At 35.5% G+C, this 14,763-nt stretch overlaps 1 protein-coding gene across 1 annotated transcript; it reads right to left on the reverse strand.

Annotated features, from left to right (window-relative positions):
• Positions 1-7,504: 7,504 nt before the first annotated feature.
• On the reverse strand, positions 7,505-8,497 carry LOC116900139 (olfactory receptor 1361-like). The gene has a single exon (XM_032901913.1). It carries the CDS (start codon positions 8,495-8,497, stop codon positions 7,505-7,507), a length of 993 nt encoding a protein of 330 aa, XP_032757804.1.
• Between the last annotated feature and the right edge of the window lie 6,266 nt (positions 8,498-14,763).

The following is a 14,763-nucleotide window of genomic DNA, read 5'->3' on the forward strand; positions in this document are numbered from 1 at the left end:
CCCACCACCATTTTTTTCTTTGTAAATGCTTGTCCTTCCTCACTTGCCCAAAGGTTGAAGTTAAAGCAGCCCTCAATGCCAAAAGGCCACCTAAGAGGTGGACTAGACATTGTCTTGCTCAGTTTGGTTAAAACTGGAATGTGGCTTTCTTTATAATAAAGAGCTGATGGTCTGAGCTGGGGCAGAAAGTAGAAAGGTGGGACTTCCAAGAAGTCAGGAAATGAACATAGAGGCAGAGAGACACAGAAGATCAGAGAGCAAAGGTGGAAAGCATACATGAGGGAGATTAATAGAACTGGAAGCAGTCTATGAGAACCACATGGAGAGACAGAATGGTAGAAAAGTCAGGTTAAGTTAGTATCTAGCCAAAAAACTGCCCCAGCACAAAGCTAACAACTTTGAAACTATAGAGAAGTCTCTATATCCTAATTAAACTGCAAACTGAATCTGCAAAAACCTTATAATATTTTGGTTCTTCATCTTGCCTAGAAAACACCTTACACACCATGTAATCTCTGTCTGGATCCCCTTGCTTTGTTTTAATATCTCCTGCTTCCTTGTTCCATCTTCTTCTTTCAGCACATTTCTTCTTTGCTGTCTATTCAGAGTCACTGCTTAGCCTTTTCTAAAACTCCCACTTACATTGAAGAGAGAGTAAAGGGATGCAGTACATACCGCCCTTATCCACAGTGTCATTTCCTTCTCTTTCATATACTCATATTCAACTGTGTTATAAAAATATTAAGTGGAAAATTCTAGAAATAGATACCTACAAAGTTTTTTTAATTTAAACTATTCTAAGTAATATAATGAAAAATTCAGTGTCCTGCCACATCTTGCTTGGAACATGAATCATCCTTCTGTCCACTGTAATGCTTAATTATCTCTGGGTTCACTATATTCACACAGGAACACACTACTAAATGTTCAGTATTCACTTGGTAGTCATCTTGGTATCAAATTGAACTTACACACATTCGCCAATCTTAGTGTTATATATCACCTGAGTTTGGGAATATAGCCTCTCTGAATAAGACGGACCTACTTTAGTAGTTTATCTTTCAGAGCAACTAAATAATTATATTTTAAAAGTTGTACTTGAGACCAGGCATGGTGGCCTATGTCTTTAATTCCAGCACTCAAGAAGCAGAGACAGAAGTATCTCTGTAAGTTCAAGGCTAATCAGGTCTACATAGTAAAAATCTTATAATAAAAAAGAGGAAAAGAAAAAAAATTACATAGATAATACCATTTATCTTCTAACAGCTCATCTCCCAGAATAAATCTATACAATTAATGTTTAACTGTACATATAGTATATAATATGCTATTATTTATTAGCAAGAAAATTAAAAATAATCTTTATATTTACTAATCGGAACTTGAAAAGATATTTGTGTTAGGTAGGTAGTATGTTTTCAGAATTCTTTGTTTCCTATCCTTAACACGGCTTCATCACAGTCACAATCTGTACATCTCCACCCTATTCAATTACTTTAGACTAAACTTCAGACAGCACTTTATAAATAAGCATAGCAAATGCTTTTCCTTGATGAAAATGGTGAATAGGTTTAGGTTAGCTGTTTTCGCACTTGATATTTAGTCTTTTTCATGAGAATAGCTCTACTCAAGTGGCTGTCTTCCTTTGTCTCCTTCTATGGAAAATACAGTTGCTTGTGACCACATTCAAATTTCAAACAGCAGACATATAAGAAATTTCTCCTGTTAGAAAACACCAAGGTTTCAAATTATTTCTTATGTGATACTTTGGGGGTTAAATATCCAGCTTTTAGAAACGTTTTGCTGTTTCCACAATATTTTACCATTATACTATTAATAAAATTACTATTGATACTAAAATATATGTATTGAATTTACTGTGAGTCATTTACATGTATTTTATTCATCAAAAAATTACAGAAATTCTGAATGGCTGCTACTATTTCTCCCATCTTTACAATGAGAAACTGAGGCAGAAAGTAACTGAATAATTATTTATATATCATACAGCAAGTAATGATAAAATCTGAAATCTAACTTTGATTCTAAATAGCATCCCTTCTCATACCCTACAAAGAGTCAATAGTTTATCATTTTTCATTTGGATTCTGAACTCTACTGTATTCTGGTACCCTCAAGGTGAATAATTTCCAAGAATTCAGATGATCACAGTAGCGAAATTATTTTTCTTGTGTTAGTCTCATTATTAATGCTATATCTTCCTAAAATGTACTGGTTTGGATGATAAATTTTAGTTCCAAGGCTACAAAGCTATTTGAATCAGTGCTTCAGGATAACCAAGTGTACTTTCCCTGTATCCCATATCTTACTCTATTAATCTGTTTATTTCATTACTTTACATTTTGATAAGCTCTCAGAATACCTGCTTCAAATACTGAGCACAAACTGACAAGTATGTGACACTGTCTATACAAATGAGCATAAAGTATAAAGAAATAAATGAAAAATCCCACTGTTGTTACAATGTTGACCACAAACCAACTTAATAATATAGTATTAGCAGTTCTATTTCCTGATAACCACAACACACTGAAGTTTTATTTAAGGCTAGATGATTCACCTTGCATTGGGCAATCCTTGTGTACCTACAAAAATACAAATCAAACTTTAGCTTTTTGGATATGTTCACTACTGGAATGGCTGTTCTGACTTGAGCTTTGGTTATTTTCATCAAGGGTTGGCCATCATGTTATTCCATCTCTGAACAATGAGCACTATGTTTTTTCTCTTTCAAAATTGATTAAACACAATTGATTTTCCCATCTAAACTTTCATCTGCCTCTCCTTCTGCCACTTCCATTGCAAACATGTTGTTGATGTTTTATTTGTTTGCTGTTCCGTTGATTTTATTTATGAGACAGGGTCACATAGTTTTGTAGCTCTGGCTGTCCTGGAACTCATTATGTAGACCAAACTGGCCAGAGAGATCTGGCTGCTTCTGATTCTGGAGTACTGAGATTAAAGGTGTACAACACCACTCCTGAATAGTAACATTTTATAAGTCTTGTACCAGAACTTAAAAGTTGTAATCTTTTATGAGAGTGGCAGATGGTTATAGATCAGATGCAGTAAATTAAGAAGACTTTGTAAACAGATAAATATCTCTGTCCATTGTGTCTTTTTATGTGGCTGATGGTTCCAGTCAACGCATGGCAGGACAAATTAGCTATTCCACCTTCTGTTTAACTAGGAGTAGGTATCTCCAGATATATAACTCTCATCAGAAGCAACATCTCAATGACAATAGGGGAGAAAAGCAAGTTCCTGCTTTTGCCACATTATTCAATAGTAAAGAAAGATAGAGGGATATAATTTATTCAACTTAATTATGTTACAATTTTATTAATAACTTTAATAATTTTATTATACATTTCTCAGATGAAATAAAACATTCTGAGAATTGAGAGATAGATAGTTCAGTGAGAATAGTGTCTATCATTCAAAACCCCAGCACCAACATAAAAACTAAGCATGGAAGTATATACTTATAACCTTAGCACTGCAGGGGAGGGGATAAAGCTAGAAGCTGGAGAGGTGGCCCTCCCAAGGAAAAGCAAACTAACTGGTTGTTCAGTGCCAAGTGGTCAACCCTGAAAACGTACATAACCATAATATTAGATTGAATAAACAGGTTACATTGAGAATTTATATGCATGTACAAACACATACATACACTCATACCATAACAATTAATGAAAATGAAAATATAAATTTGAAGAACAGACATGAGTATATAGAAGAGTTTAGAAAGGGAAGAGAAGGAAGAATATTACAATTAAAATACAATCTCAAAAATAAAATATCAGCAAAAACCCAAGTATAGTGGAACATCATGGTTAACTCAATGATGGTGATGTAAGGGGCAGAAACAGGCCAATATCTAGAGCTCACTAGCAAGTTAGCCTCACCTACTTGGTGAACTGCAGACAAATGAAAGACCTTGTTTCAAACAAAAAATGGTAGGCACCTGAGGAATGATTACTGAGATTTTCCTCAGATATCTGCATGTATAGATACACACTTTCTACTCCCAACACACACACACACACACACACACACACACAGAGAGAGAGAGAGAGAGAGAGAGAGAGAGAGAGAGAGAGAGAGAGAGATTTAAGTCTGGAAATGTTGCTCAGTGGTTAGAGCACTCACCTAGCATGTACAATACAACACATACACACTTATGCACACACACAGACAAACATGTGTACACATATAAATACACATATAAATACACACACATACACATATAAAAATGAAAAAAAATATTTAATATAATTTGAGGAGTGTGAGCACACATAAATACAAAACCTTTACCACTCTATCTATTACCTCAACTAGTTTCCTTATATTTCCCCCCAACCTTTTTTTGGTAAAGGCATTTACAATGTTCTTACTTTCTTAACAAATACCCATCATCAATAATAATATATTGCACAACTAAAAACTTACCAAGGTAAGAGGTCACATATTAAATACCCTGACCAAAACAAAGACATATACAGAAGAATAGGGTAGTTGCTTAGAGAAAGAGCATAAACACAAGATTTGAATGACTAATTTTAATGCTGAACTGGCTTGATTATACACTAGCAGGTCTTACTCATGACACCTCTGAAATGACCTGGGGAAGGGGGGTCTAGTAACTAAATATTTAAACAGGGAAAGCTTAAAAAGAATGAGAGAAAGAAGAGATGAAGGCAAGTTAACAAAAACTAAAGATGTTCATAAGAACAATATGAAATCTCACTAGTTTGTAAGCTAATGGAAATTATAACCAAAACTGGAAAATGAACAGAGATACCATGCTCTGGCAAACAACACTGCCCCTGAAGAATGTGCATTATTAAATAAAACCTCAGTGTTGGGAACAGAGTAATCACCTATTGGATATTGGTCAATGGTTCCCAGAGGCATCCAAATCAACATAGGCTCTCAATTTTCTAGCATAGCTACTGCTGAAAATACAATTCACTTTGCATGTAGAGCATAGATGAATCAATTACAAACTGAGCAGGAAATTTTTCCTCCTAGGCACCTTTCATGGTGGTAGAAGGTATTATCCGTCAGAAGGCATCATAGGACAAGCTAATAAGTAGCAGATGATCTTCCTGAGATGACCACCTTAGATTAAAATCTGGGATGGATCTCATGTGGGCAAAGCCAGGAGAAAATCATTTTAGGAAAGAAACCTGCTATTAATATGCTGTGTGTGTGTGTGTGTGTGTGTGTGTGTGTGTGTGTGTGTGTGTGTGTGTGTGTGTATCACTGGGTATTAGCATTAGCACACCCTTTTGGGCAGATCTCTGCAGATCTACAAGGATGTATTGTCTTGTAGTGATGTTATATAGAAAAATAAATGATGTCTCAAATCTTTATGAGAATCCTATAAGAATTCCCAAAATTATATAAGTATTTATTAAGCTCTTTTATAGTGGGACTGCTATTATGTATCTTCTGATATTCAAAACTTCAATGAGAACTCTGCCAATCTCCCATGTGTCACCAATTAATTGCTTATGATAGTAAGCAGTCTTTCTATTACTCAGAGCACATACTAAGAAGTGGTAAAAATCATTTACTAAAGGTCATAAAAAGGAAAGTAACAGTTTATTATAAGTGCTAGGACAAAAAGTTTTTCTACACAAAACTTGACTAATAAATTAGTTATGGTTTTTAAATAAAATGAACCTGTGAAGCTCTGACAGGTGATGAATGCTTAGCTAGATAATTACTCCAGATAAATATGCATGTAAACATTCTCTGTTATAAACTTCTATTTCAATTTATGATGTGAACTTATATATAAACTTGTGATGAACGTTTTACCACGAGATCATGTATTCTGAAAGATGTATAAGTGCTGAGGACAAAGAGAGGAGCATGAATTACCCTTGTTCCACTTAGGATCTTTCTGCTCCCCCACCCCTTTTACTTAGTGAACTTTCACAGGAAACCTTTTACAACTTAAAAATAAATGCTGGATTCACTTTTCAAAGTGTCCTTTTTTCTTCCTGCAACTTCAACTAACAAACTGAAAGTTAGAGCCCTGCAGTTCCTGTTAAGATAAAATAAAAGCAATATTACATAATCTTCACTGTTAGGCTGTATTAATTACCCAAGCCAGCAGCTTTTAAACCTCAGAATGAGCAAGAAAAAATTTATAACTTTTTAGAAGCTATTATAAGAATTTCAGTATAGTTAGAGAGCTAGAATGTCCAGAGACCATCAGACTTTAAAGCCACAACAGATTCCTACACTGTTCCATTTCAACTTGCTCCAGATGGGAGGATCCTGGCAGTTATCCTGCTTCCTAGTGGAGAAAAGACATAAATGATCTTATCTAGTCCTTTCCTGCATGTTAAAACCAACCCATCAAGCAATAAGTGTTTGCTGGTGTAATAGTGGCAAAATTGCGTAAGTGATTCATAGGTTGTGGGATGGTTCAGAGACCATTCTCTAGGTTAAACCTGAGCCTTATTTCACAGTAGAAAATTCATTGTTGATATTGTAAACATAATCAAACCATAGCTAGAGAAATCACAGGCCAAGAAAGGAAATTTTGATGTTGTATTCATAATGATTTTGTTATCAAACTACCTTCTACGTGCTTCTGTATTTATCAATAGCTTTATCATGCTCTCCAGTTTGTTCAGAGAAGGAGGAGGTGGTGACTAATGTAGACTCACAACTGTTCAAATGTTGTGAAAAAGCAATTGTGGAGACCCAGTTAATTTTGGCTTCGTCTTGCCAAGTTTCTTAAAACTTTCTCTCCCCATCCCATCCATATCAGCTTTTGGCTTATATTTCCTCTCTTTTCTATATTCACTTCATTCACCCCACAGTTTCGAGTATCACCTATGTTTTGATACCTTTGATATTTCTAGTTCTACGTAGTATTTTTATCTCCTCAAAAATTATGTAAATTTGAAAATTTTGTGAAACATCAATTCATGACTACCTAATGCATATCATAACATTAATATGACAATGATATGACAGCTGGAGGTAAAAATTATATAATTTAAAATATAAACATTGAACTTATTGTTATAGCTTAAAATGATGTTGAATTGAGAGACTTTGAAAATATACCTTTTAGGAAGGATTACTCCTTTCCACCCATGATTTATTTTAATGTTAACTTACTGTACAAGAGTGTTGTGTGTCAATTTGACTTCACTCTGGAAAACAGTGCAAAACACAAGACTATGAAAAAGGTTGATTTCTTTAACTTATATTGATTTGCTACTATAGTGATGACCCATTTTCTGGGGTTAAGGTTATATGCTTGATATTTAGTGAATTGAAAGTATATTCTGGCTTACACTTTGATAATATTCTATGCAAAGGGTCTGACAACCATTTATTCATAATTTCCTTTTCTTCCCCCAAGAAGGAGTTGGTATCAATGATTATCCCACAGGAATATGATTCGTCACATAAATAAGAGACCACATAAGCTATTTAAGATGGTCTTAGATTAAACATTGGGTCTCATAATAGTCATCATTCTTACTTTGTCTGAGCCAATGTGGAAGCTTCCTGGGATGCAAAGTTTTCTAAGAAGCCTCCTGACAGCTCCTTTAACTTCATGGTTCCTGAGGCTATAGATTAATGGATTTAGCATAGGGGTGATCAGTGTGTAGAAAATGGCAATCTGTCGATCCTGGTCTAACTTATAGGTAGATGATGGTTTGAGGTACATGCGAATCACAGAACCATACAGGAGCAGCACAACCAGAATGTGGGAGCCACAGGTAGACAGAGCTTTCCTCAGGGCAGTAATTGAATGCATGTGGGCAATAGCAAAACCTATGCGAACATAGGAGCCCAAAATAAAGAAGAAGGGGCTGACCACCACAACTACACCCTCAGTGAAAATTAACATTTCATTGAGCACTGGTCTAGTACAGGAGAGTTTCAGCAGAGGAGTGATGTCACAGAAGAAGTGGGTGACCTGGTTTCCACAGAAGGTTAAACGAGTGACCAACACACTGTACAGGAGACTGTTAAGGCTGACCACCACCCATGAGGTCAATGTTATTCTCAGACAGAATCTATGGCTGATAATGGCAGAGTATCTTAAAGGGTCACAGATGGCAACATAACGGTCATATGCCATGGCAGCCAGTAAGTGGCCTTCCATGCTGCCTACAGCCATGAAGAAAAATAATTGTGTCATGCAACGGTTATAGGAAATGCTTCGATCAACAGAGAATGTGTGCACCAGCATTTGAGGAATTGTGATAGTTGTTAAAGATATGTCAATCAATGAAAGCTGGCTGAGAAGGAAGTACATGGGGGTCTGAAGTTTGGGGTCTGTGCAAGCGACAAGTACTAATAGGGTATTGCCCAAAACTGACATCAGATACATGGTAAGGATAACTCCAAAAATAACTGGCTGCATATCTGGCCTGCTGGACAATCCCAACAACACGAATTCAGTCACTTCTGTCTTGTTTTTAGTGGCCATAAGTCATGGTCTACATCATCTGCAAAGAGGGAAGATCAGAGTTGGAAAGGAAAAGAAAAGATGCTAATACTTGGACAAATTTGTTCTTTTAATTATGGTGTTCTTTTAAGTCAACTGAGCTTACTCAAGATGAGGGTAGAAGGGATTTGATAAAATCCCACACACACACTCACACAAACAACAATTTACAAACATGTATCTACACACAAAATAATAATGATATATAACTATGCTACCATATACATGTAATAAAAATGTGGTCATTGTTCTAATCTTACTTACTGTCATGAGTCAATTCAACTTTTGGATGGTCCTTATTTCTATGCCTCTGATTATGATAATACACATGTGTTTGCATATTACCGTGATATCTATGCCCTTTTACCACAAAATATGAAACTCCTCCTTCTTCACAGTGCCTCACCCATTTTTTCTTTCTTTTTCAAGTTTCAATGGTTGTTTTAGTTCCTGGTTTTCATCAACTTTTCTGTGCATATTCAATAAATAGCCAGACAATATAATTAGATGAAGTAGTCATTTTCAGTCTCTGCAAGTCAAGATTATTTTTGTTTTATGTCTACATATACCTAATAGGTGAAAACATTTTTCTTTCTATCTTAAATGAGAAAATTACTGCCTGTACTGCCTACATGCATCCCTTTTCTTTTCCAGTAATTACTTTCTGTTAATTTTTTACAGGTTTTATGCCTGCAGAAGCTACATTTTTTAAACATGCTGCTTTACATACTGTTTTAACTAATTCTTTGATGAATGGAGAATTTGGAATGGGGGTTGGTTTCAAGGAGTGGTTTCACCATGTAACTCTAGCTGTCCTGAAACTCACTCTGTAAACCAGGGTGTCCTCAAAACCAGAGAGACCCACCTGCTTCTGCCTCCCACATGGTGGGATTAAAGGTGTGTACCATCCCACCAGCTTGTAGCTTTTAATATGAAGACTGTGGTTTATTTGTGACATTTCTTACAGCTCTTTAAAACAGGAGTAGGGAGATGGATAGAATACAGACCTGAATACTTTCTCAGAACTCAAATAAAAGCTAGGTGTCATGGTACACATTTTTCTGTCTATCATTTTTCCCAAAAGTATTTTGAATTAGACATCAATCTTCAATTAATCTCTACCATGTTTTCTATCTCACTTTCTTTCTATTTCATAAACTAGATTGCAATCACAGTAATTCACAACCCATGTTTATTCTATTCTCGCAATCACGTTATTGTCCTTTGAGATCTTTATTATACAGCTTAAATATAATGCTTTTCTTTGAGTGTGTGTGTGTGTGTGTGTGTGTGTGTGTGTGTGTGTAGTGTATGTGTGTGTGTGGTGTATGTGTATATATGTTTGTGCCTCCATGTTCCTTGTTATAAATAGTTGATATCAATTGCTCATGCAATTATGAATCCACACAACTCTCCCCCAGGAATATGAAAGTTTACTGTCTGAAATTTTTTAAAAAAACTTATTTTTAGGCTACCTGAAGCTTTCCTCTGAGACATACAAATAAAATTAATAGTTTTAACTTGCCTGTTTTAGATAATATTTTTCAAATTTTCACTGGAATAAAAAGATGTCCTGAACTTCAAGATAAAGAGAAGGATGTATGCAAAATGACTTGTTTGGTCATAATGCCAGAAGATATTAACTTTGGTCCACACTTCTATGCTTTACCTAAACCTTTCACCCTTCCTCTTCCTCACCCTTGTTCTTAATTGGCTTCCTCTCACATGCCATCGCAAGAAGATTATTGTCCTCCTCCACTGCAATCCTTCTTAGTAGTGTAAGATGAGGTGATTTTGTTACGTTGTCCTTAAAATTCCAGTAAAATATCATACTTGCTAATGATCTTCCCTCCTTCTCAATACAGTTTCCCTTTGTTATCACTTTGGTGAGTTATTTACAGAGACAGAGGAACTAAACGCAACGTTAAAGCCACCTCAGAGACAGCTGATTCCTTAAGGGGACTGTCTCTACCACAGGCAGATTTTCAAAACTATTGCTCAGAGCGTTTGTTTTTAACACTTTAAAAATTTCCTTTAGAAACTCAGATAGCAGATGAATATTTGCACTGTATTTACCACAAAAGCTTTGCTTCATTGGACTGTAGCTTTCTTCGACTCTTGTTACATCTTCCTGAATCACATCTCTATTCATTTGGCTAAAATTTGGCTTTCCCACATCTTCTCATTCACGTGTTGTCAGACTATCTTTAGGTAATGAACTCTACAAACAAGAAAGAGCTGAAAAGATAGAGAAGTCTTAAAATTTCTAATGTTCATTCTTTTGCCTTCATTTCTTCTTATATCTGTACATATCAGTATACTCAGCTAAAATTATTTTATGTGTGTAGTATGTCATTATTTATTCAAAATCCAGCAAAATTCTGAGGTCAACATACATGTGGAAATGAATTTGAAGAGATAGGCTGGAAGAAAGAAAGATGAAGTAAGCCCCTGTCTTTGTGAAAGAAAACATTATCCAAGAAATTGTGAGGAAGTCTCTTATTTCTTTCTCATAAAGATAAGAATATTGCAATGCAATATGCAACTCATTTTCTTTCAAGTGAATCAAAATTGTGCTTTTCAATCATTCACATTCAAGAAAAGTAGGAAAAAATAGGTGTGTTTTGTTGAGGGTTTAAAAAATCCATGTATACTCCTTTTCTCTTCTCTCACCTCAATTTTGCTCCCATCAGACCATGAGTGCCATCAACCTGTTCAAGTGTAGCTATAAAGAATGCTGAGGCAAAGAGCGGAAAAATGGTTGTTCTTTAGAAGAGATGAGACAATACCAAAATAGACAGTGCAGGAACTCTTCAAATCAGTAAATTTAACTGAGATCCAGAAGAGGTAAATAATGCCTGAAAACAAACACATAAAAAGCTGTAGTCTGCGAGGTGTTTCAGGGCTGGTGTTTTAGAGATATTGTGAGACATGGAGGAGTGAGAGCTGGCATTACTAGTCAAACTCTGACTATTCTTACCTTTCCTCTTCTAGAAACGCTCTAGATGACATGCTGTTCCTCTTTATTATTTCATCAGTGTCTAAATGTTAGAAATAGACACCCTTAGAGACTTATTGATATAAATTCTGTTGTCAGTCTCTGTCATGTTTCAGGATCTTAGATCTTTGGCACATTTCTCCATACCTTTCTCCATGTCTTTGCTCCATCTTGGCACTTACGTTTCACTGAAAAAAAAATCTGTTTTTATTGTAATTATCAATTTTCCATATTATTCCTTCTACTATTTCATCTTGATTTTCAACTCTGATCTTCTTGGTGCCAATGTCACTATTTTTCTGTTTTCTGTTCCTTTCAATTTACCTTGGAACAGGATATAATGTTCTTCTCATATCATTTATGGAGTACACAGAGTTAGGGATATGGGCAGAGTCACTTTCTCTCTTGTTCATTAAGATCCCTGTCATATAATTTTCTATGAAAGCCTTTCAATAGGGTAGTTCGTCACAACCAAGCAGGCTTGAAAACATGCACTCACTCTGGGACTCTCTTAACCCCAGGAGGCTCCTGTTCTGTTCAGAAACACACTAATTAGAATGGCTTAAGCTCTTGCACCTTCTATATCCAATGGGGCTTTAACTCACAAGCCTTCTCATTCTTTCTTCTTGTGTTTAGATTCTACCACACAACAGAGTAAAATACATAAAACTTCGGAAAAATGGGCCTTCAGGGGAAGTCTACCCTTTGGGGGACACCATCTTAATCTTGTAAACTATCAACAGTCAAGCAAGAAGGAACCCGAGGGATAGCTGATTCCCTATTCATAATCTTAAAGAGTATTTTCTCATAATATATATTTCCTGTAATATTTATATAAATACAAATAATCTAACTCAGATAAATTAGGTGCTAGACATGAGATATGTGATAGAGCAATAGGACAACTCTGACAATTACTACATCTTCAAGGTCTGTCTTTTCCTATTCTCTCCAAATCCAAACCTTTTCTTAATTAAATCTGGCCATTTAGATTATTTCATTTGTTTATTTAGTTTTTTGTTTATATCATCTTCAAATAACTTGATTTAAATGATTTTTAGAAGAAGCAACAAGTGGAGATATTCTTAATCTCATTTTAAAATATAGCAATAATGACTTATAACTTAATGATGATAAATTGTGCAAAGTGGATATAAAGCACTGTGTTTCATCATTCACCTGCATTAAAGAAATTCAATCACTATCTAGAAAAATCAAAGTACTATTTACTAAGTATGATCAAATTCCATAAGAAATAAATATATTTAATTCAGTATTTTCAAAATAAGGACTACATTTGAAAAAGATTATTTTATCATCCATCACCAAGTAGGTAGCCATCAAAGCAGATACATACCAGCACTAATCTGACTCAGCAGGTTGTATTTTGTGTGTGTGTGTGTGTGTGTGTGTGTGTGTGTGTGTGTGTGTGTTGTGTGTGTGTGTGTATACACTCATGCACATATATACAAATATACAAATATGTAACAATAAAGAAAAACAGGCCATGAATTTGACAGGGAGCAGTATTATATCTAGGGGAACATAAGAGTGTTTGAAGAGAAGAGGGAAATAATGGTAATTATTTTAAATAAATTATTTTAAAATCCATGGAATGGTTTCCAATGGTATTTGGGTCTCTCATATCAGCCTCCCTTATATTGACTCATCCTTAGACTCATCCCATTAATGGATGAACACTGAAAGATAAAACTAGGAGGAAAAATACACCAAACAAGGTAATCCAGGCTCAGAAAGATTATATGTGTGTTTGGTTCCTAGCTTCAAATCTCTCCGTTTTGTTCTTAATCTGGAGGGGTTTTTATTCTTTTTTCTTTTATTGAATATTTTATTATTCACATTTCAAATATTATGCTCTTTCTTGGTTTCTGCTTCAGTAATACTCTATTCCATGTCCCCTCCCCCTACTTCTATGAGAGTGTTCCCCCACCCACCTATGTCCTCCCTCCTTCCTGCCTAAGCATTCCCCTACACTGGGGCATCAAGCTTTCACAGGACCTAGGGCCTCTAATTGATGCCTGACAAGGCCATCATCTGCTACATATGCACCTGGAGCCATCAGTCGCTCCATGTGTACTCTCTTGTTGGTGGTTTAGTACCTGGGAGCTCTGGAGTGTCTGGTTAGTTGATATTGTCATTCTAGTAACTTTACATTAAGGAAACTAGGAAATGGTCATAAAGGATCCCATGGGAGGGGTGCAGAGATAGCATAATGCAGGTAATATAAAAACAGAGAAGGTGAATTTGTGGATTAGAAAATGTAAGCAGAGATGGAGAAGTATGCGCTAAGAGGGCAAGATAATTGAGCAAATTTTAAGACATATGTGAAATCAATATGGAAATTTCTTACTTTGTCAGAAAATTAAAAATTGTAAGTTAAAAGAGAGAGAAATGAGATAATTACCATATCTGGATAATGTGTAAAGAAGTTTATAAGACTCAAGAATGTCTTAAGTATCAATTTGATACATTTTTTCCTACAAAGGATAATGAAGTCCAAAGGTCTTGATTGTAAAAGAGGTGTGTGTGTAACTGTGTGTGTGTGTGTGTGTGTGTGTGTGTGTGTGTGTGTGTGTGTTCTCCTACCAACTGTTGTAGCTATATCTTCTAGTTTTCTATACTACGATCGGTTACAAAATATCTTAGTCACATGTTTCAGGCTTCATACTACCTCTTCATCCCACAAAACACATTTCTCTTATTTTGGCTGGTTTCATGTCAACCTGATACCAGCTAGAGTGATCAGAGAAGAAACATCCTCAATTGAGGAAATGCCTCCATGAGATTCAGCTGTAAGGAATTTTCTCAATTAATGACCAACAAGGGAGGGCCTAGCCCATTGCCTTGGTCCCATCCCTGGACTGGTGGTCCTGAGTTCTATAAGAAAGCAAACTGATCAAGCCAGGGGAAGCAAGCCAGTAAGAAGTATTCCCCTATCAACTCCTGCCTCCAATATCTTGCCCTCTTTGAGTTCCTGTCCTGGCTTCCTCCTGTAATAAATGATGATCTGGAATTTTCTTTCCAATTTGCTTTTAGGCCATAATGTTTCATTAGAGCAATAGAAATTCTAAGACACCTATGCACTTCACATTTATTTAGTCTCATATAGATATTAATTTATAAATTTATTATTTTGAATTTCAGAGAATGTTTGAACATATCTATATGGAATTTTACCTCAAGGCAAAAATTTTTATATGAAATAGTCACCTTACTCTATTGAGGCTGT

The sequence above is a fragment of the Rattus rattus genome, chromosome 5, assembly GCF_011064425.1.
Source record: "Rattus rattus isolate New Zealand chromosome 5, Rrattus_CSIRO_v1, whole genome shotgun sequence".
Lineage (NCBI taxonomy): Eukaryota > Metazoa > Chordata > Mammalia > Rodentia > Muridae > Rattus > Rattus rattus.

Excerpts from the sequence above, each read along its gene's own strand:
- LOC116900139 (XM_032901913.1), bottom strand. The coding sequence starts at position 8,497 with ATGGCCACTAAAAACAAGACAGAAGTGACTGAATTCGTGTTGTTGGGA.